Genomic DNA, 24940 nt, shown 5'->3' with positions numbered 1-24940 from the left:
CTGGCAGGAATGACAGCAGAGTTTCTGGGAACAATTTGGAAGATGCAGGATAGATACATCCCAAAGAAGAGAAAATATTCTAAAGGCAGGATGACATTACATGGCTGTGGCTGACAAGGGAAATTAAAGCAACACAGTGGCTACATAATATAGCAAAAATTAGTAGGAAGTTAGAGGATTGGGTAATTTTTAGAAACCAACAGAAGGCAACTAAGAAAACCATGGGAGGGGGAAGAGATGTAATATGAAGGTAAGCTAGCCAATAATATCAAAAATGATACCAAAAGCCTTTACAGATATATAGAGAGTAAAAGAGAGCTGAGTAGATATTGGACAGCTGGAAAATGATGCTGGAGAGACAGTAACAGGGGACAAGGAAATGGCACATATCTTAAGTATTTTGCACCAGTCTTCACAGTATGCCAGAAGTTCAAAGATGTTGGGGACAGAAGTTAATGCAGTTGCTATTACAAGGAAGATGGTGCTTGGGAAACAAAGGTCCGGAGGTAAATAAGTCACCTGGACCAGATGGACTATATCCCAGGGTTCCAAAAGAGGTTGCTGAAGTGATTGTGGAGACATTAGTAATGATCTTTCAAGAACCAATAGATTCTGGCATTGCTCCAGATGACTGGAAAATTATAAATGTCACTCCACTCTTCAAGAAGGGAGGGAGGCAGAAGAAATGAAATTATAGGCCAGTTAGCCTGACCACGGTGGTTGGAAAGCTGTTGGGAGTCAATTGTTAAGGATGCGGTTTCAGGTTACTTGAACGCACATGACAAAATAGGCTGAAGTCAACATGGTTTCCTTAAGGGAATATCTTGCCTGACAAATCTGTCGGAATTATTTGAAGAAATAACAAGCAGGACAGACAAAGGAGAATCGGCGGATGTCATATACTTGAATTTTCAGAAGGCCATTGACAAGGTGCCTCACATAAGGCTGCTAAACAAGACGAGAGCCTAGGGTATCACAGGAAATATACCAACATGGATACATACATGGCTGATACAGAGGATGCAAAGAGTGGGAATAAAAGGATCCTTTTTGGTTTGGCTGCCGGTGATTAGTGGTGATCCACAGAGGTCTGTGGTGGACTGCTTCTGTTTATGTTGTATGCCAATGATTTGGATAAAATTGATTTTGTGGCCAAGTTTGTGGATGATGCAAAGATAAGCCAAGGGGTAGGTAGTGCTGAGGAAGCAGAGAGGCTGTAGAAGGATTTGGACAGATTAGGAGAATGGGCAAAGAAGTGGCAGATGGAATACAGTGTCAGGAACTGTATGGTCATGCACTTTCGTATAAGGAATAAAAGCATAGACTATTTTCTAAACTGACAGAAATGGCAAAAATCTGAGGTGCAAAGGGATTTGGGAGTCCTTGTGAAGGATAACCTAAAGGTTAATTTGTAGGTTGAATACAATGGAAGGCAAATACAATGTTAGCATTAATTTCAAGAGGATTAGAATATAAAAGCAAAGATGTAATGCTGAGACTGTACAAGGCACTGGTGAGGCCTCAATTCCTCAATTAGAGTATTATGACTAACTTAGGGCCCATTATTTAAGAAAGAATTCTTGGAATAAAAGGGTTATCACTTGAGCAGCGATTGCAAGCTTCAGGTCTGTACTCTCTGGAATTTAGAAACATTATGGGGAGAAAGCACAAGAATTGGGTTGAGAGGGAAATGGTGAAGAAGACCTAATGGGTCGAATGGCCTAATTGTACTCCTATGTCTTATGATCCTACGGTCTACATAGACATCAAGACTGCAGTAGCTTGAACAAAAATAAAACATAAAATTGGGGTATCGCTTGAATTGAACGATTTTAGGTAACGAGCTATTTCACTTACACCCTTTCACCACCCCAAAGAAATCTGGCTGCAATTTTTTGGTTCAATTTGCTAATTTTTCTTTGATATCTCCTGTTTTAAATAACTGCCACCTTAACAACCTTAAGCTAGAATACTGTTACATACAGTATATTGCTTTCTCATTTTTATAGTTCTGCAAGGTCCTTGACCTGAAATATTGGCCCGGTTTCTCTCCCTACAGCTGCTGCTTAATTTACTGTTTTCAGCATTTTCTACGTTTTCTAACGACTGCAGTCTCATCTCAGTCTTTCAGTTTACCTTTCTCGTTTCTCACATATACCTATTTAGTTTATATTTGAAAGCATGAAAATCTCACATTCCATCTATTTGCTAAAGAAAAAATCTCCCCTTATTTTCAAAGTTCAAAAGTTCAAAGTAAATTTATTATAGCTGTAAAAGTTTGTGAACTCTTTACAATTACCTGGTTTTCTGCATTAATTGCTCATGAAACATGGTCTGATCTTGATCAAAGTCACAATAATAGACAAACACGATCTGCCTAAACTAATAACACACAATTATCTAGATTCTTGTACATGAACCTCTGGGGGTAATGTCCTCTACAAAAGCTATATGGAGTCAGTGTTCCAATCAATGAGATGAGATTGGAGGTGTGGGTTCTACAGATGACCTGTCTTATCAAAAAAAGACACACAAAGTCAAGTTACTGACAGAGCCTGCCTGCTCTTCTCGAGAAAGACCTGTTCATGTGTGCCATACCTCAATCAAAACAACTTTTAGAGGACCTTAGAAGAAGCACTGTAGAGATGCATGAAGTTGGAAAAGGCTAAAAGAGCATTTTTCTGAAGACCTGAGTCTTCATCAGTCCACAGTAAGAGAAACTGTCTGCAAATGGAAGAAATTCAATAATATTGCTACTCTCCCTAGGAGTGGGCATCCTGCAAAGATCACACCAAGAGCACAATGTGCAGTGCTGAAGGAGGTGAAAAAGAACCCAGCAAAAGATTTGCAGAAATCTCTACAGCTCGCTAGTCTCTGTTCACATGTCTACTTCTAGAAAAACTCTGAACAAGAATGATGCTCGTGGAAGGACACCATGGAAGAAATCACTGCTCTCCAAAAAAGACATTCCTGCACATTTCAAGTTTGCAAAAGACCACTCGGATGTTCCACAACACTTCTGGGACAACATTCTACGGACAGATGAGACAAAAGTTGAACTTTTTGGCAGAAATGCACATTGCTATGTTTGGAGGAAAAAGGGTACTGCACACCAACACCAAAACGTCATCACAACTGCGAAGCATAGTCAAAGGAGCATGGTGGTTTAGGGCTGATTTGCTGCCTCAGGGCCTGGACAGCTTGCAATCATTGAGGGAACAATTAATTCAAAATTGTATCAAGACATTTTACAGGAGAATGTCAAGGTAACTGTCCATCACCTGAAGCTTAATAGAAGTTGGATGATACAACAAGACAATGATCCAAAACACAAGTGTAAATCAACAGCAGAATGTTTTAAAAAGAAAAAAAAAAATTGTGTTTTGGAATGGAGTCCAGATGTTAACCCAATTGAGATGGTGCGGCATGACCTGAAGAGGGCTGTTCATAGAAGGCATCCCAGAAATAATGATGTACTGAAACAGTTTTGAATAGAGGAATGGACTAAAGTTCCACTTGGCCATTGTGCAACTCTGATCAGCAGCTATAGGAAACATTTGGCGGAGGTTATTACTGCTAAAGGAGGTACTACCATTTATTAAATGCAAGGATTCACATACTTTTTATTCCAGCCTGGACTGTGAATGACTAAACAATGTGTTCAATAAAGACAGGAAAATAACAATGGTTTGGGTGTTATTAGCTTAGGCAGATTGCCTTTGATTATTATTATTATTAGATGAAGACCACACTACATTTTATGAGTAATTAATGCAGAAAACCAGGTAATTGCAAAAGGGTTCACAAACTCTTTCTTGCAACTGTATGTGTCACCATATCCAACGCTGAGATTTGTTTTTTTTCGGGCATTCTCAGTAAATCCAAGAACCTTAATAGAATCAATGAAGGACCGTAGCCAGCAGGACCAACAAACAACCAATATGCAAAAGCAATAAACTATGCAAATACAAAATATAATAATAATACATAAATAAATAAGCAATATATTGAGAATATGAGATGAAAAGACTTTGAAAGTGAGTCCATAGGTTGTGGGAACAATTCTGTGATGGAGTGAGTCAGATGAGCGAAGCTATCCCAACTGGTTCAAGAGCCTGGTGGTTGAGGAGTAATTAATACTGTCCTTGAACCTGGTGGTATGAGTCCTGAGGCTCCTGTACCTTCTTGATGGCAGCAGGAAGAAAAAAGCATGCCCTGGGTGTTGAGAGTCCTTGATGACGGATGCTGATTTCCTGCGATAGGGTTCTATGTAGTAGATGGTGGGAGAGCATTAGGGTTAGAGTGATGGACTGGGCTGAACCACTACTTTTGTAGGATTTTCCACTCAAGGGCATTCCTTCTAGACTCTCCTCCTAGATTAACTTAGCAATCACTGTTATTTTGGATTCTCTGTAACAGAAATATTCTATACATCTCTAACATATCCAACACAATTACCTCGATTTACTCATTAACAAATCAGGTGTTGCCAGCCATCAATTTCAAGAAAATTTGTCTTTAAGAAATTGAATTTTTAATATTTTTAATGTCACTAGATAAGTGCTGCATAAAGTGCACAAAACTGTGATATGCTTCAATTTCTTAAAACACAAACAGCCCATTTCATAGTCTACTGTTCTCCTATCAAATTTCTTCTTCAACCCCTTTACCTCTTCTATTATCCCCCTGCTTCTTACTTCATCCACCCACACCTACCTTTCACCTCACTAGTTTTACCTGTCACCTGCCAGCTTGTACTCCTTCCTCTTCTCCATCTCTTATTCTGGTTTCTATCCTGTTGTGAGGCTACCCTGTTTCTTCAGCATTTTGTGTGTTGCTCAAGTATCTTTTGATTTGGTTTGTTACTTCTATCTGTCTAGATTCAAGGCATGTCACAATTTCACATGAAATAACATCCTGACACGTAATTACTTAAGCTAAATTTTTTCAAATACTCTTCTCGGGCCTCCAGCTGGGTACAGGTATTGATTATAACTGCCATTTCGATGACAAACTTTGCCATCTACATCAGGGATGAGGCTGGTTTCATCAGCATCCCTAATGAAAATGGCAGTTTGTCATCGAAACATCAGTTACAATTGATACCTGTACCTGGCTGGAAGTCCAAGAAAAGTTTATTCGTCATATACGTCAGGAAAGTACTAGATCCTTTTTCCACTACATTTTTTCCTTGAATTCTCTTGTCCTATTTGGTCCCTCTGTGGAATTCTGTTACAGGAATCATTTTCCAATCCTTTAACCCTCTTGATTATAGTGCAAATTACAAACAATCAAATTAGATTACAATTTTTACCCATTAGTTAGTCCATCTAATAGCTTACATCAGAGGACAAAAAAAGGCTGACATAGGTCTGGAGTCAAATAGACCAGTCATTTTATAAAGATTACTTTTTGCAATCACCAGTTGTAATTTTCTCACTAGTTTTGTGCAACTTTAATTCGGTCATGTTTTTAAAAAGTTAAAATAAACTAAGTTTCTCCAAACTGTCAGAATTTTCAACTCATATTTTAAATTGTCTCACAAAGCACATTCATGTTGTTGCAGTATCACCTTTTTGTAAAATTATATCCCAAACTGTACCAACTATTTCAAATGTTGTATTCATCATTTGCCACCAAATATCTTAATTCAGCATTCACAGACATCAGTAGAGAAGCAACACAAATACACTACCAACCCAATTCTCAAAGTTACAAATCAAAAAGATTTAATAAAAGTGACCTAACACTAGAAAACACAACAATGATTCCCTCTTCTCCAGCCTTTGACCTTTCCCACCCACCTGGCTTCACCTATCACCTTACAGCTAGCCTCTTTCCCCTCCCTCCACCTTCATATTCTGGCATTTTTCCCCTTCCTTCTCAATCTTGAAGAAGGGTTTTGGCCCAAAACGCCAACTATCTATTCATTTCCATAGATGCTGCCTGGCCTGCAGAATTCCTCCAGCGTCTTGTGTGTGCTGCTTTGGATTTCCAGCATCTGCAGACTTTCTCACGTTAATGCAGTACCTGGAACATCACTTCCTCTTCTGTTTAAGATAGACTAATCAATTCTAGTATGCCAAAGAGTATATAAGCATCATTACTCTTGCTTATGACACAGACCAACTGATTGAAGCTAAATTCCAAGCCTATATTCATGTTAAACATTTGAGCCAGCAATCTAGATAATATACAAAATCATTTAACTTATCAAAGTTCTGCAATGTGTTCACACCCAGGTGTGATTAGTGATGAACCATTCACTAACTGTCCAGGTGACTTCACAGAAGTTCCATCCTAGCTGACAGCACAGCAAAACGATGTAAGTACTGAGCTAAGTTTGAAGCAATTGAGAGCATTTTTAGCTTGTTTCCAAATGAATGATCTGTCATGATTACCTTAAGGTTTCTGCCAAAATAGATGCCTGAGCTCAATCAATTCATATTCGTAGGAAGTCATCTTCCTGACATGTTTTTTTTTCCTTTTAAACTGTTTCCTCTTCATTGTACAATTTGGTGCGGTTTTTAGGAATCAACTGGCTTAATTTTAGTTTGTGCTTTCTAGTAAACAAACTCTAAAAATATTTCATTGTGAGACCCATAGCTCTAGCAGCACATCTCAAATTGGACAACTTATACAGACAATACAGAAAAGATCAAATTTACCAGATTTCAAATTGCTGTTCCAATTGAAATGAACACATGAAAAAAGGTTTACATTGTCTTCATATTAAATAGTAATCACGACATTACACTTTTATATGGTGCAGTGCTTGAACAGTATCCACATACAGCTGGTAACTTTGAAAGGACAATTCAAAAAGGAGATGTCTGCCAAAAATAAATTTAAGAACAGATCATTGAAAACATTCACTATATTTTGCTCCATTTATGTAAATTTTGAGCAACTAATATGTTTTTCCCCTCGGATTAAGTCAATGTATTAAATTGCCTTAAGGGCATACAATATGGACATTAATAATAAGCTTTGATGTCCTTGCTGGCACCAGATTTTCTACTTTATTCGAATAAACAGCTAAACATACAAGACAGGTAGGAGTACAGAACATTAGCTATTCTGAAAGTACTTTCCACTGTCAGCATAAAATCGTCTTTCAGAGCACAAACAATTTCCAAATTATCTATAGATTTTCAGTGATTCCACACCCGCTAAAATGTGGATTGACCTTGTCCCAATTCAGTTCAGAGAGAACCACACACATAGTCAGAGAAGAAAATTAAATCCTAGCTGCCAGCTCTTCACAAATCATCTTACCTCCCAGAACTCCTTTCTGCATCACTTCTATAATGTTTTTTTTAAATGGAAAACCTCACACTAGAGCAGAGGTTCCCAACCTGCAGTCCATGGCATAAAATAGATTGGGAACCACTGAGCCAGAGAGAAGAAAACCATCAAAGAAAGATCTGATGAGCTCTTTCAACTAAAGCTAAATAGGCCATGAAATGGTGAGTAACTTAATTAAGAAAGGTGATTTGCTGCAGTATAACCACCCCAAGCAGAAACAACAGAAATTCAAACAGAACATGAATCACAGCTAATAATACTACATTAAATTAGTTCATTAGTAATCCAAGTATTCTTCTATAAGTCATTAAACTTTAAGTATATGATCTAATTTAATCAAAGAACTCCAACTAATTTCATATACCAAATACACCAGTTTAATTATACCAAGTTTTACTAGTTTCAAAGGAAAATGATAATGATAATGTCTCCATCGTACAAGGTTCATTGATTGATTAATGATTACTGAAAAACGATGTACATGACTTTTCCTTTGATCCAAACCCTTGGGGTTGAAGTTTCAAACTCAAGTGACTGATATCCAGTATTTGCATCTAGTGAATCACAGATTTTAAGTATCTTGTTGCAAAAAAAATCCAGAGTATCAATTAGTTTTAAAACTTTACTACCAATGTCTTGCCACACACTGATGGAGTGTCCACTCACTATTCCTCTTTTTGCTATTCTATAGGGGTTCCTAGACCATTAAGATATCCATTTTAAAATTCTCATCATGATCATGATTTTCAAACCCAACTCTCTCCCCCCTCCCCCAGCAAGTTTCTGCTACAATGGTACCTGAACTGTACCAGTGTCTTCCTCTCACCATACAAAAATTGTTTTTGATAACTGCACAAATGACACAGGAACTTTACAGAGTCATATTTGTGTGGGATACTGATAATTGAAAGGAAAAAGATCAGCAGGTGAGATTGCTTCAGTGTGGACAGAATTCAAGTTAATTTCCAGACTGAAAGATTTTAATGCACTATCTTCTACAGAGTAAAAAAAAATTCTCAACTGTTCCACAGAATTTCAGTCATGGCACACACAGTCATGTCTTAAGTACATTGGTGTTGTTTTCACACCCTGTGAATGCTATTCTGCAAGTGAAAATAATGCTCACTGATCCAGTCACAAGCTTTACTGTTAAAAGCACAGTACAAATATACATTTCACAAAAGCAAAAGCACCATCCACATACAGACATAATTTAAACAATGAAATAACAGGATTTAAAGCTGATTGTCATACAAAGTGTATGGAATAAGAACAAAAATATTCAAACTACATTTTCCACAGTAAAAGTCATTTTTTAAAACATCAGCAGCATATATTGTAAACCCCAGTTGTTTACAATATATATTAATGACTTGGATGAGGGAATTAAATGCAGCATCTCCAAGTTTGCAGATGACACGAAGCTGGGCGGCAGTGTTAGCTGTGAGGAGGATGCTAAGAGGATGCAGAGTGACTTGGATAGGTTGGGTGAGTGGGCAAATTCATGGCAGATGCAATTTAATGTGGATAAATGTGAAGTTATCCACTTTGGTGGCAAAAATAGGAAAACAGATTATCTGAATGGTGGCCGATTAGGAAAAGGGGAGGTGCAACGAGACCTGGGTGTCATTATACACCAGTCATTGAAAGTGGGCATGCAGGTACAGCAGGCGGTGAAAAAGGCGAATGGTATGCTGGCATTTATAGCAAGAGGATTCGAGTACAGGAGCAGGGAGGTACTACTGCAGTTGTACAAGGCCTTGGTGAGACCACACCTGGAGTATTGCGTGCAGTTTTGGTCCCCTAATCTGAGGAAAGACATCCTTGCCATAGAGGGAGTACAAAGAAGGTTCACCAGATTGATTCCTGGGATGGCAGGACTTTCATATGAAGAAAGACTGGATGAACTAGGCTTGTACTCGTTGGAATTTAGAAGATTGAGGGGAGATCTGATTGAAACATATAAAATCCTAAAGGGATTGGACAGGCTAAATGCAGGAAGATTGTTCCCGATGTTGGGGAAGTCCAGAACGAGGGGTCACGGTTTGAGGATAAAGGTGAAGCCTTTTAGGACTGAGATTAGGAAAAACTTCTTCACACAGAGAGTGGTGAATCTGTGGAATTCTCTGCCACAGGAAACAGTTGAGGCCAGTTCATTGGCTATATTTAAGAGGGAGTTAGATATGGCCCTTGTGGCTAGGGGGATCAGAGGGTATGGAGGGAAGGCTGGTGCAGGGTTCTGAGTTGGATGATCAGCCATGATCATAATAAATGGCAGTGCAGACTCGAAGGGCCGAATGGCCTACTCCTGCACCTATTTTCTCTGTTTCTATAATGCATGGACATTGCATCGGTATTAATATAATTAATTCACTTGGGGATAGAACATCATTTTGCCTACACCTGCAGCTTTGCCAATCAAAATATTTCACACCTACGACATCATTAACATGGTAATTCTGTATGTTTAAGCATAGTAATAAATTTTAACAATCAAAATGTACAAAAACAAACTTAAATTAAGATTACAATACATGCTTCTCGTTAGCTCCACAGGGAATAGAAATGCATGAAAATACAAATTTTAGGGCAATGTGGGAAAAAATTGTTGCAGATGAAGGGCTCAACCACTTTCAAAACAAGTTGACTTTTATTCTATGGATCAGAGATTTGTTGAACCAGAATAATCGGCATGTGTCATTTGTTTTAGTGCCTTACACGAGCATCTTCCCATCCTACATTATCAAAGACCAACTGCAGATACTTCCATTTGTTACTTCCTCACATCCCTCAAAGTTATGATCATTAGAAGTGAAACCAAAGATGCATTGAAAGAAACTCTAATCAGCTGTGATTTGAATAGAATTTGTTTTCAAATGTGCAAGAAACGCACTGAAAGTATTTGCAAAGAACAAGAAGGCATTCAATGAACTGCAGCACACTACTGTCAGGAACAAAACACAGACTTGAACAAAAGCAACCAGGCCAAAAAGTCACATGCTATGAGCTGGCACTTTCCAGAGAGCACCATATAAACTCCCATGAGATCACCCTTGAATATTTCACAAGCACTATCTACAATACAAAAAAAAGTTAACTTGCACACCTTTCTTAACCACACTTCCTTTCAAAGCTCATTACAGCCACTTTATGACTATCAAAGGTCCACATAATAGTGTCATTATAACCAGATATTCTGCTCTATCATATTAGTAGAACTGTTTCAAACTACCACACTTCTTTTCAAATATTATTTTTCCATCTAATTCAGAGATAGACCAGCCAGTTGAGTGGTGTCACAACAAACTTGCAATCAACATCAGTAAAATGAGGGAACACACACCAGTCTTCATAGGGGGATGAGAAGTAGAGAGACAGTGAGCAATTTCAAGTTGTTGGGTGTTAGGATCTCTGAGGACCTAACCCGGACTCAACATATGGGTGCAGCTATAAAGAAAGCAAGACAGCAGTTATATTTCAGTAGGAATTTGAGGAGATTTCATATGTCACCTGAAACACCCACAAATTTCTACAGACGTATTGTGCAGAGCATTCTAACTGGCTGCATTACCATCTGGTATAGGGGTGGGGGGGTGGGGGGGGCCACTGCACAGGATTGAAGAAAGCTCCAGAGAGTTGTAAAATTAATCAGCTCCATCGCGGCACTAGCCTTCGTAGTATCCAGGACATCTTCCCGGAGCGATGCCTCAAAAAGGTGGCACTCATCGTTAAGGTACGCTATCACCTCGGTCATGCCCTGTTCTCATTGTTACCATCAGGAAGGAGGTACAGGAGCACACTCAATGATTCATGAACAGCTTCTTCTCCTCTGAAATCCAATTCCTGAATGGCCATTAATTTTTTTGCACTACTTATTTAATTTACCTATCTTATACGAATATATAGTTCACAGTACTTTTTCTCTATATTATCATGTATTGCACTGTACTGCTGCCGCAAAGTTAACAAATTTACGCCAGTGATATTAAACTGAGATCAATATAACATTTATCAGAATCTTTCCTTCTCCAATATATTAAGCAGTACCATATTAAAATGCAGACTTACAATAATTATTTACATTTCTGCAAATAAACTTTATCCCATTACCTAGAAAGTGAGACCAAGAAAGCTACCAGTAAAACCAGATTGATTTGAATATTTTAAGTCACTGTTTGAAATGATTGCAGTAATTACTCATTAGTCATCAAGGCAGAACATTCCAGAAAGTAGAAAACAAGTGAAAATTCAAACTGAAATAGAAAATAACTTCACTTCCTGGGTCAACAGTCACTTTACTTTTAAAAAAAAAGGTAGTGATTTCAGTAATATGAAACAGATTATTCACAGCAAATTAGTTTCAGCCTTTACTTGATGTCCTGTGTTGTGCCTTTTTACGTTTAACCAAGGACTGATTTTCATGATAGTTTCCCACTAAGTATCACCCTCTCAGTCACAAAAGATTCCTTTAAACTCCTCTGGTCTTTCCAAGAACCCGAATGAAACGTTTGCCTTTTGTAAGAAAAAATACAAATTAGTTAAGGAATTTACTTCTGCATGTCCTAAATTGACTGCTACTTCCTTGATTTATTTTCAGGAACACTAGGTGGCGTTTCGGTGAAGTTGCGAAGACAGACAGTTGCCAGATTCTGCCCCAACTAAATAGTGGCACAAATTATAATTCATTTCCAAAAATAGAAAATAAAAAGGTCTTTCCATACAAAATTCATATCAAAAAATGTCAACTTCACAGATAAAATGGTGCACTTGAGTCACAGATACAATACAAACAGACCCCGGTCCAAAGTTTCCATCAAACTCAATATATAAATTTGCTGATGACACCACAATTGTAGGCTGTATCTCAGGTAATGATGAGTTTGAGTACAGAGAGGAAATTAAGAACCTGGTGGCATGGTGCATAGACAATAACCTATCCCTGAACGTCAGCAAGACGAAGGAATTGGTTATTGACTTCAGAAGGAGTAGCGGACTGCACGACCCCATTTACATCAGTGGTGCGCAAGTGGAACAGGTCAAAAGCTTTTAAGTTCCTTGGGGTCAATATCACAAATGACCTGACTTAGTCCAACCAAGCACAGTCCACTGCCAAGGCGGCCCACCAGCACCTTTACTTCCTGAGAAATCTAAAGAAATTCGGCCTGTCCCCTAAAACCCTCACTAATTTTTATAGATGCACCATAGAAAGCATTCTTCTAGGGTGCATCACAACCTGGTATGGAAGTTGTCCTGTCCAAGACCAGAAGAAGCTGCAGAAGATCATGAACACAGCCCAGTACATCACACGAACCAATCTTCCATCCTTGGACTCACTTTGTCGGAGCAGTGCTGTCAGGATAATCAAGGACACGACCCACCCAGCCAACACACTTTTCGTCCCTCTTCCCTCCAGGAGAAGGCTCAGGAGCTTGAAGACTCATACGACCAGATTTGGGAACAGCTTCTTTCCAACTGTGATAAGACTGCTGAACGGATCCTGACCCGGATCTGGGCCGTACCCTCCAAATATCTGGACCTGCCCCTCGGTTTTTTTGCACTACCTTACTTTCCCTTTTCTATTTTCTATTTATGATTTATAATTTAAATTTTTAATATTTACTATTGATTTGTACTCCAGGAAGCGCGAAGCGCAGAATCAAATATCGCTGTGATGATTGTACGCCCTAGTATCAATTGTTTGGCGACAATAAAGTACACTCCAGCCATCAGAATCAGGTTTAATATCACCGGCATGTCATGAAATTTGTTGTCTTTATGGCAGCAATACAATGCAATACATAATAATAGTAAAAAACATGAATTATAGTAAATATATATATTAATTAAACAGTTGAATTAAATAAGTAGTGCAAACATAGAACTAAAGAAGAAGTAAGGTAGTATTCTTGGGTTCAATGACCATTCAGAAATCAGATGACAGAGGGGAAGAAGCTGTTCCTGAATCACTGAGTATGTGCTTTCAGGCTCCTGTACCTCCTTCTTAATGGTAACAATGAAAACAAGGCATGACCTGGGTGATGGGAGTCCTTAATGATGACCCATTTACACCAGTCCTACAATAATCTTTTGTTCTTTTTAAATCCTCACCACATCCTCAACAACTCCCACCAGAAGTGACCACTCACCCATACATAGAGAAAATTTGGACTGGTTAATTAAACTGCCAACTTCAAAACAATGTGCTGCTGGTCTCCCCAGTCATTGCTGCAGGAGCAACTATCCTTTGGGAGAGAGGGAGAGAGGGAGAGAGGGAGAGAGGGAGAGAGGGAGAGAGGGAGAGAGGGAGAGAGGGAGAGAGGGAGAGAGGGAGAGAGGGAGAGAGGGAGAGAGGGAGAGAGGGAGAGAGGGAGAGAGGGAGAGAGGGAGAGAGGGAGAGAGGGAGAGAGGGAGAGAGGGAGAGAGGGAGAGAGGGACTGGTTGAGATGTCAAAGTGTTGGGATTGACAGTAGTTTTTGATGGACTCTAGATCATGTCTCTTTGGGGGCTTTGCTATTTGCATGGTGGGTGCGAGGGTTGATGCTTTTGCTTCTGCTTGTGCCTGGGGGGAGGAATGGCTTTCGGGTTCTAATGTTTTCTGTCATTCAGTCTGGTTTTCCCCCCGTTCCCTATCTGCGAAGCGTAAGAATGTATACTGTATACATTCTCTGATACTAAATTGAACCATTAAACCTGAATATCTTTGGAATGTTGGTGAAAACCTGAGCACCCAAAGAAAATTCACCAGTCACAGGAAGTACATGCAAATTCCACACAGACAGTACCCGAGGTCAAAACTGAACCCAAATTTCTATCGCTGCAAAGCAACAACCCTACTAACTGCACCACTATATCTATTCATGGTCTTTAGCACGGATGAAAATTAATTGAAGTCATGTGAAAATGTAATAAATTTACATGAAACCAATCCAAATTATCCAAACTTTTAATTCTGCTGAAAATATAAACATACAACATGCAAATTTCATGCTTTAAGTTGATTGTAATTATAACTAAGGAAGGTAGTTTTATATTTAAAAAACATTTAAAGTTATAGCAAACAGACTCCACAAATGCTGCTACTTCAATTATTTTCGAAATCATAAAATAATTGAAGTGTTACAGCATAAAGTTGAGTTTGTGTCTGCTAAAAACAAAATTAAACAAAATCTGGGGATCCAAAGGAACACACACAAAATGCTGAAGCAACTCAGCAGGTCAGGCAGCATCTACGGAAATGAATTGATGGTCGATGTTTCAGGCCGAACCCTTCTTCAAAACTGAGAAGGGAGGGGTGAAATGCCAAAGTAAAAAAGTGGGGGGAAAGGAAGGAGATAGGTGAAGCTAGGTGGGTGGGAAAGGTCAAGGGCTTGTGAAGAAAGAATCTAATAAAGGAGAGTGGACAATAGGAGAAAGGGAAGGAGGACAGGACCCAGGGGAAGTAATAGGCAGGTGAGAAGTAAGAGGTCAGAATGGGGAGTAGAGGAGGTGGCAGGGAATTTGTTTACCAGTAGAAACATTTTCCTAATTTTTATTCATTCAAGGGAAGTGGATTTTGCAAGCTGAGTCATCATTTATTTTTGCCATCCCTAATTGTCTTTAAGAAGAGGTGATGAGCTTCCTTCTCGAACTGCTGTAGTTCTTGAGGTGTAGGTAAATCAACTAGAAAGGTTTCAGCTCGATAGGCCAATTATACTTTTTTCCATAGATGCTGCCTGGCCTGCTGAGTTCCTCCAGCATTTTGTGTGTGCTGCTAGTAATTTTTCTATGTGAGATTTCCAATTTGCTTCCCCCCTCCCTTTCCCTCCCTCAATCCGGGCAAAGTAGGGGATGAAATACTGGCAAATAGTCAACTAAACAGTCATATGTACTAAGGTACAGTGAAAATAACTTGGTTTTGCGTGTCATCCATCCATCCATACTGATTATTTCACAACATCGGTATATCGAGGTAACGCAAGGTAAGGACAGCAACGTAATCCAAAATATAATGTTACAAATAAAGTGTTGTGCAGTTAGACAATAATGTGCAATGCTATGATCAGGCAGACTGTGTGACTGAGTCCATCGTATTGTACAAGAGGCCACTAACAGCGCGATATAAACTGTCCTTCAGCCTTTCAATTTTTCGGCGAGATAGAAAAGTTGAAATGTGCCAGGACGCGTGGAAAGAGAAACGTTAACATTTTCGGTCAGTAGCTTTTCAATGGAAATTTATAACTGTGTTATTTTTTAAGTTTTAAATAAAGTACTTTCGCAAGTAGTCTGTCTCGTTTGGCAGCTAGCGCATGCGCAGACCAAAGAAAGAGGACACTTTGTGGCAGCAGGGCCGGTCGCGCTTGCGCAGTGTACGAGGGCTCACTATATGGCAAGCGAGCGGACGCTATTGGGCAGCGACTCAGGCCCGGCTCGTGTTACCCGGGAACGAAGGCGCTAGCTTCAAGGGCTCGGTGCGGACCGGCCCGACCCACTGCCAGCAATCGGCTGTCCAGCAGGCTCGCTCTTCCAACACCTATCCGGCGGCGCTTTCGTCTGAGGAAAGGTTTACTCACCGGCAGCCTGGGGAGAATCTCGGCCGAACAGCGGTGACAGAAATAGCGAGGCTGTGAGGAAGCCTCCGCCATACTCACGTAAGTCGGCCAGAGTGACGTACGATACGGGTGCCCAGGCGTGACAAAATATTACCTCATACGCCAATTGTGACGTGCCTTAAATCTATCAATCACTGGCTCTTTCTACAAAGTGTGTCTTTTTCTGCATTGTGTCTGCCTTTCGCTGCTATTGTAATTTAGTCCATCTGGCGTGTCCTGTACTTGGTGTATGAGTTTTCATTTCGAAAATAATGCTGGTCATGCGGCATTTGGGGAAGAAAAATCAGAAATAGTGTTGCTAAGTGACTAACTGTTCTGTGGAACTGAGATGGGGGAAACAATGAAGTCTGAATTTGCAGAAACGAAAGCTGAAATTACCGGAAACATTTGACAAGTGAGACAACATTTTTTCGTGGGAAGTCGACCATGCAAATCAACCAGGAAAGTTCAGACATCACAGAGAGAATCTGCAGATGCTGAAAATCCAAGCAACACACAAAATGCTAGGGGAACTCAGCAGACCAGGAGCATTTATGGAAAAAAGTACAGTTGACGTTTTGGGCAGAAACCCCTGGAGGGAAGAAAAAGGCCTACCGAAAGGGTCTCGGCCTGAAACGTCGACTGTACTTTTTTGCATAGATGCTGCCTGACCTACCGAGTTCCTCCAGCAGTTTGTGTTTGAAGTTGCAAAGAATGGGGGGAGGGGAGAAGGGGGCAGGAGGAAGAGAGAGAACGAAGGGGTTGTCTAAGATGGGTTGGAGATCAAAAGAGTGCCATGGCGGTAGAGCCAGATGCGATGGATTGAATTCAAGTTGGAGGAGGAGAGAACAACAGAGAGTTGTAAAGGCACGAGTGAATAACGGCCTTCACCCAGGCTTTCTGGACAGCTGCCTAAAGTGCTGACCAGGAAGTGAGCCTTACGTCAAGTAGACCAGAAACAGTTTCCACAGATTGTTCTGTAAACTCTGCTTCTGATGAAACAGTTGTCGGTGGAGAGACTGCAGATGCTGGAATCTGGAGGAATGAAGCAGATCAAGCAGTATTTGTGGGAGGAAAGGGATTGTTGATATTTCGGTTTCAAACCTTGTATCAGAACATAATTGTCCACTATTCTATCAGCCTTTCAGAATGTCTGTTTTATTTTCCTAATCGGCTGATATTTCCCAATGTTTACTCCTTTTGGAAAGATGGTTGCTGCTTCACATCAGCGGCGGAAAGGATGAACAACTTCAAGTTCCAAGGCCTTAACATCTGAGAGGATCCATTCTGGGACCAATGCATTGATGTAATCATGAAGAATGCCTGCCAATGGCTCTACTTCGTTAGGGGTTGGAGGAGACTTGGTATGTCACCAAAGACTTTTGCAAACTCCTATGGATGTACTGTGGAGAGGGCACTGACTGGAGCCTCCATAGCAGTTGATGACACAACCAATGTGCAAGATTGAAAGTGGCTGCAAAAAAGGGTTGTAGACTCAACTAGCTCCGCCACGGCACAACCCTCCCCACCACCTTCAAAAGGTGGTGCCTCAAGAACACAGCGCCCATCATTAAAAACCCTTGCCCTAAAGGGAGGGGGGTAGAGGATGGCTGCGCGAAGGCAGTACGCGGCCACTTCGGTGATAATATCTCTTATCTGTCAAGTAGGGTACCGTGCACAATTCTGATTTCATGGAGACAGATGTGAGAGCACGGAGGAACATCTGGAGAACTTCTGAAATGCCCGCTTCGCTGCTGCTGCTACTGTGTGGTAAACGGAATCTCGGAGCAGAAGGCCCCGAAATCCTCGGCTTTGCTTGTTTCAGCGGCTGGGGCGAGGTTGAAGGCACTCGGGAGGCTGTAGCGGAGAGGCTGGTCGGAAGCTCGAAGTTTTCAGACGGATGGACTCAGTGTCAGCTGTGGTTGGCTGCTTCCAATGTATCGGCAAGTTGACGGTGCCTGGCAGGGAGTTTCTCCCTTTTGCCGCCTGCTATCGAGGACTCGGGAGTCGATCGACTTGGGACTTTGAGACTTTTTTTTTACTGTGCCCATGGTCTGTTCTTCATCAAATTATGATATTGCTTTGCACTGTAACTATATGTTATAATTATGTGGTTCTGTCAGTGTTAGTCTTTGGTTTGTCCTGTTTTCTGTGATATCACTCCAGAGAAACATTGTATCATTTCTTAATGCATGTATGCATTTCTAAATGACAATAAAAGAGGACTGAGTGTTCTCATAATCTAATCATAATCATTACTCACATCAGCCAGGAGGCACGGGTCCCTGTAGACCCGCATTCAGGAACAGATTCTTCCCCTCTACCATCAGATTTCTGAACAGTCTATGAACACTATCTCACTTTTTCCTCCTCTATGCTCTTTATTTGTCGTAACCTGTAGTAATTTTTATCCCTTGTACTGCTGCTGGAAAACAACAAATATTGCTGCCTATGTCAGTGATAATTAGGCAGCTTGGGTCAGATGGCGCTGCTACCATGGCCGTATCACTAACTAGCTGATTCTGATTCTGAAATCAGCCTTCTAATTTAGGACCTTAACTTGAGAACCTTAACTTTCATAACTACCTTGCTTAGCCCCCTGCTGTACTCACTTTACACTTAAGACTGTGTGGCTAAGCACAGCTCTAATGCCATATTTACATTGGCTGGCCACACCACTGTCATTGGTGCTGACGAATCTGAGCATAGGAGGGAGATTGAAAATCCGGCTGAGTGGTGCCAGAGCAAATACCTCTCACTCAGTGTCAGCAAGACCAATATTGACTACAAGAGAAGGAAACCCGGAGGTCCATGAGCCAGTCCTCAGAGGCGGAGAGGGTCAGCAACTTTAAATTCCTCAGCATCATCATTTCAGAGAATCTATCCTGGGTCCAGCATGTAAGTACCACTACAAAGAAGGCACAACAGAGCCTCTTCTTCCTTTAGGGGTTTAAGAAGATTCAGCATATCATGTAAAACTTTGACAAACTTCTATAGATGTGTGGTGGAGGGTATGCTGACTAGTTGCATCACATCCTGGAATGGAAACATGAATGACCATGAGCAGATAAGCCCACAAAAAGTAGTGGATACAACCCAGTCCCTCAAGGGTAAAGCCCTCCCCTCCATTGAGCACATCCACAAGGAGCACTGTCCTACTAGTGGACAATATTACTGGCTTACTTAGGTGGATCAGGTATTTTCAAATAGAATGTTTGAAGTAAACTCGTGAAGCTATAAAGCTGAATTCAATTACAATAATACTAAACAGATCTTAAACTGTTCAAAATTTAGTCAGTCAAGAGATTGATAGGTTTTGATTGGTGAGGGGGTTAAGGGTTTTGGGGAGAAGGTGGGACAATGGCATTAATAAAATTAGCTATGATTGACTGATATACTTGATTAGATTCAACTTTATTGTCATTGTGCCGAGTACAGATACAAAGCCAATGAAACGCATTTAGCATCTGACCAGAAATGCAAAGAATAGTGTTATTTACAAAATAACTGTGAATAAAAAAGGTGCTACAACACACAAATATAAAAGTACTGAGACAGTACAATACGGGTGCAATACTGCTTAGCGCTGTGACAAGAGGTTCTGCAGTGTCACAGCCTCAGGGAAGAAGCTCTTCCTGTGCTTGCTGGTGCGGGAGCAGAGGGTCCTGTAGTGCCTACCGGTTGGGAGGAGAGTAAAAAGTCCATGGTTAGGGTGAGATGCATCCTTGATAATGCTTTTCGCCTGCCCAGGCAGCGTTTATGGTAGATGTTCTCAATGGTGGGCAATTGGGTGCCCAGTTTTCACCAGTTTTGCAGTCCGATACGGGACAATTGCCATACCACACTGAGATGCAGTTGGTGAGTATGCTCTCAATGGTACAGCGGTAAAAGTCCATCAGTATCCTGGGACAGAGGTGAGCTTCCTTCATGCTCCGCAGGAAATAAAGGCACTGTTGCGCCTTTTTGATCAGGATGGAGGAGTTCAGGGACCAGGTGAGATCCTCGGAAATATGGACACCAAGGAATTTGAAGCTTGATACATGCTCCACTACAATTCCGTTGATGTGAGTGTGACTCTTGGCATGCCTGAAGTCCACAATAATCTCCTTGGTCTTCTGGGTGTTAAGGGCCAGGTTGTTGTCGGCACACCACGCAGCCAAGTGCTGGACCTCATCCCTGTAGGCCATCTCATCATCCCCTCAGATCAGACCAACCACCGTGGTGTCATCTGCGAACTTGATAATGGCGTTAGAACCATGTACAGGAACGCAGTCATAGGTGAAAAGTGAGTACGGAAGAGGGCTCAGCACACAGCCTTGAGGCACGCCGGTGTTCAGGGTGAGAGTGGAGGAGGAGAGGTCGTCTAACTTAACTGATTGGGGTCTGTTAGTCAGAAAGTCCAAGGTCCAATTGCAGAGGGATGAGCTGATACTAAGCTGGCAAAGTTTGGTGATCAGCTTGGAGGGGATCACAGTATTGAATGCTGAACTAAAGTCAATGAACAGCATTCTGACGTAAGAGTTGAGGCTGTCCAGGTGGGTCAGGGCAGAGTGAAGTGCCATGGAGATGGTGTCCTCTGTTGACCTGTTGGTGCAATAGGCAAATTGATGGGGGTCCAGGGTAGAGAGCAGACAGGATTTCAGATGTGATAGAACCAGTCTCTCAAAGCACTTTGCAATGATGGGGGTGAGTGCAACTGGACAGAAGTCATTCAGGCCTGTGGCAGTGGAATGCTTCGACACTGGCACGATGGTGGCGATCTTGAAGCTTGTGGGGACAACTGTCTGGGCTGATTGGCCTAATTTGCCCCTATATCTTATGGTCTTATATGCTTTGCACTCATTTTAAATGTAAATCAATGAGTGTAAAACACATGTATGTATAAACCAACACCTCTAGATACAAAATTCAATTTATTTTTCAAAACTGGTCATATTTTTCCATATGTTTGAGCTGAGACCATCTTCCTCAGCTCAAACACATTTGACACCATTACTTCCTGAAAAGGCTGAAGAGAAGACTATGCATATTGCTACTCACGACCTTCTACATGTGTGCAGTTGAAAGCATCCAAGCATGCTGCCCAGGAAGGCTCTACAACAGATAGCCAAAACAGCCAAGGCATCTCTGACACCAGCCTACCTGCATCAAGGACATGTACACTGAAAGGTGCTGGGTAAAGGCCAGCAGTATCATGAAAGATCCCACCCACCCTGCACATGGATTGTTTTGTTTCACTCCTGTCAGGTGAAAATAAACCGGTGGGGGCCAGGGAACTTAAAGTCATTGAAAAAATTCAGAGCGTGAGAAGTGTCACGAACATAGGTGGGAAGGGCTTGAACAAGGGAGGGATAAGACAGTGTCAAGGTATGCAGAAATGAGTTTGGTGGGGCAGGAGCAAGCTGAGACAATGGGTCTACCTGGACAGGCAGGTTTGTGAATCTGGGGTAGGAGGTAGAAATGGGAAGTGCGGGGTGTGGGACACAGCTTTATTTTCACCATGGATGTCCAGTCCCTAGATCCTCCATCCCCCACCAGGAAGGTCTTGAAGCTCTCCGCTTCGTTTGGATTCCAGACCTAACCAGTTCCCCTCTACCACCACTCTCCTCTGTCTAGCGGAATTAGTCCTTACGCTTAATAATTTCTCCTTTGGCTCCTCCCACTTCCTCCAAACTAAAGGTGTAGCCATGGGCACCCGTATGGGTCCCAGCTATGCCTGCCTTTTTGTTGGCTTTGTGGAACAATCCATATTCCAAGCCTATACTGGTATCTGTCCCTCACTTTTCCTTGGCTACATCGACGACTGCATAGGCGCTGCTTCTTGCACGCATGCTGAGCTCGTTGACTTCATTAACTTTGCCTCCAACTTTCACCCTGCCCTCAAGTTTACCTGGTCCATTTCTGAAACCTCCCTCCCCTTTCTTGATCTTTCTGTGTCTATCTCTGGAGACAGCTTATCTACTGATGTCTACTATAAGCCTACGGACTCTCACAGCTACCTGGACTATTCCTCTTCCCACCCTATCTCTTGCAAACATGCCCAGGATGAGGTTTTTCATTCCAGGACGAAGGAGATGTCTTCCTTTTTTAAAGAAAGGGGCTTCCCTTCCTCCACCATCAACTCTGCTCTCAAGCGCATCTCTCCCATTTCACGCACATCTGCTCTCACCCCATCCTCCCGCCACCCCACTAGGAATAGGGTTCCCCTTGTCCTCACCTACCACCCCACCAGCCTCCAGGTCCAACATATAATTCTCCGTAACTTCCACCACCTCCAATGGGATCCCACCACTAAGCACATCGTTCCCTCCCCACCACTTTTCTGCTTTCCGCAAGGATCGCTCCCTACGCGGCTCCCTACGTGACTCCCTTGTCCATTCATCCCCCCCCCCCATCCCTCCCCACCGATCTTCCTCCTGGCACTTATCCTTGTAAGCAGAATAAGTGCTACACATGCCCTTACACTTCCTCCCTTACCACCATTCAGGGCTCCAGACAGTCCTTCCAGGTGAGGCGACACTTCACCTGTGAGTCAGCTGGGGTGATATACTGCGTCCGGTGCTCCTGATGTGGCCTTCTATATATTGGCGAGACCCGACGCAGACTGGGAGATTGTTTCGCTGAACACCTATGCTCTGTCCACCAGAGAAAGCAGGATCTCCCAGTGGCCACACATTTTAATTTCACATCCCATTCCCATTCTGATATGTCTATCCACGGCCTCCTCTACTGTAAAGATGAAGCCACACTCAGGTTGGAGGAACAACACCTTATATTCCATCTGGGTAGCTTCCAACCTGATGGCATGAACATTGACTTCTCTAATTTCCGTTAATGCCCCACCTCCCCTTCATACACACTTCTTATGTATTTATTTATTCTCCTTTCCCTTTTTCTTTTCTCTCTTTTTCTCCCTCTGTCCCTCTCACTATAACTCCTTGCCCATTCTCTGGGATCCCCCCCTCTTTCTTTCTCCCTAGGCCTCCCGTTTTCTCCGTGGATTGTCACCTTGTCGTGGTGGAGAAGCTTGTGTGGTCCTGTGATCCTGAGAGCAATGCCGTCTGGATCTATGCTCCTGGTAGGGTCACCCATGATGGTAAGGTCGAGGGTGAGGTTCCTGACAAAGAACAATCCAGCCAAGACCTCAAAGGTGGAACAGGCGGACAAAGTTACTTCGAACTCAACGGCTGTGAAGGCAGATGAAGGCTGCAACAAATCCATCAGCTCTAATCGTTGTGGTTTCCATGCCATTGGAATCAGTTGGTTGATTTGTGAAGTATCGTGTGCTTCTTGGAGTGCAACATCAAGTACATGTTAAACAAATACACACACAGGCGTCTTCGCTCTGTGGGCCACTTCTTCAGAATGAAGACCATCATCCTCGACCTCGAGGGATAGCCACGACGACAAGGCTTCCCGTCCCATGATCCTTTCCCTTCTCCAGCCTCGTATCCCTTTTGCCAATCAACTTTCCAGCTCTTAGCTCCATCCCTTACCCCCTGTCTTCTGTCATTTCCGATCTCTCCCTCCCTATCCCACTTTCAAATCTGTTACTATCTCTTCTTTCAGTTAGTCCTGACGAAGGGTCTCAGCCTGAAACATCGACTTCCTATAGATGCTGCCTGGCCTGCTGTGTTCACCAGCATTTTTTGTGCGTGTTGCTTGAATTTCCAGTATCTACAGATTTCCTCATGTTTGCGAACGGAGGGGAAATGTGACTTTGACCGTGAAATGATTGTTGGTGCCTGATTGGATAGTTTCAGTATCTCAGAAAAAGCTGATCTACTGGGATTTTCATGCACAACAATCTCTAGAGTTTACAGAGAATGGTTCAAAAAAACATTTGCGGGCAAAAATGCCTTGTTAATGCAAGAGGTGAGGCGAGACTGGCCAGAATAATTCAAGCTGACGGGAATCTAAATAACCACATGTTACAACAGTAATGTGCAGAAGAGCATGTCTAAGCACACAACACGTCAAACTTTGAAATGGATGGGTACAGCAGCAAAAGATCATGAACAATACACTTAGTATCCACTTGAATTAGGTATAGGACTAATAAAGTGGCCACTGAGTACTTGATGGAGAATATGGACAGGGTGGACTGAGATCCCCATTTCAGTTCTCTATGCCTCTCATTTGTCATTAAATGTCATCAGTGGATGCCTGATTGCCCATGGATAAACCATGCAAATGATTATTCCTATCAACAATGTGGTTGTACCAAGCTCTGTGGAAACAAGGGTCTATTCTCAGATTTTCCTCTTGCTGATAGTTTGTGCAAAGTACCAGAAGGAACTGTAAATGGGAACTCGCACTCACATGTAACTGCACATGACGTGAGACACCTGGAATGATGAAGCTGTTTTGCAATGGGCGGAAGAAAAAACATTATGTAATTGTAAACACAAGAGATTCTTCAGATTAGATTAGATTATGAGGACACGCAGTCCTCTTTTATTGTCATTTAGTAATGTATGCATTAAGAAATGATACAATATTCCTCCGGTGTGATATCACAGAAACACAGGACAGACCAAGGCTAAAAAGCTAACAAAAACCACATAATTATAACATATAGTTACAACAGTGCAACAATACCATAACTTTATCAAGAACAGGCCATGGCACTGTAAAAAAATTCAAAGTCTCTCGAATGTCCCATATCTCACGCAGACGGGAGAAGGAAGAAAACTCTCCCTGCCATGTCCGACCACACTCCGACTCTGAGTCGTCCGAAAACTTCGAGCTCTGATCAGCCCGCCGACACCGAGTACCAAGCACCATCTCTGCCGAAAGCTTCGACCTCAGCCTCGGTCACCAGCAGCAGGCAAAGCCGGGGATTTTGGGGCCTTCCCTCCGGAGATTCTCGATCGCACAGCAAACTGGGCATTTCAGAAATTTCTCCAGATGTTCCTCTGCTTCTCACGCCTGTCTCCATCAAATCAGAATTGTGCACGGCATCCTACTTACAAATACGATATCATTTCACCGGAGAGCTGTGCGCGCTGCGTTGCGCTGCCATCTTCTCCTCCTGCCTACTAGGAATGCTGGGATGCTGGGAA

The 24940-nt window shown here is 42.0% G+C and overlaps 1 protein-coding gene across 1 annotated transcript in view; it reads right to left on the bottom strand.

Annotated features, from left to right (window-relative positions):
- The window catches only part of rnf126 (ring finger protein 126), a 69210-nt gene extending 53252 nt beyond the window's left edge, over positions 1 to 15958 (bottom strand). Inside the window, exon 1 of the mRNA XM_072244067.1 lies at positions 15858 to 15958. Coding sequence (XP_072100168.1) covers positions 15858 to 15929 — 72 coding nt within the window. The 5' untranslated portion in view covers positions 15930 to 15958. The remainder of the gene's footprint in view (positions 1 to 15857) is intronic.
- Between the last annotated feature and the right edge of the window lie 8982 nt (positions 15959 to 24940).

This window comes from Mobula birostris, chromosome 26, assembly GCF_030028105.1.
Source record: "Mobula birostris isolate sMobBir1 chromosome 26, sMobBir1.hap1, whole genome shotgun sequence".
Taxonomy (NCBI): Eukaryota; Metazoa; Chordata; class Chondrichthyes; order Myliobatiformes; family Myliobatidae; genus Mobula; species Mobula birostris.
Note: the sequence above shows the minus strand (reverse complement) of the source record. Positions and strands in the feature narration are given on the sequence as shown.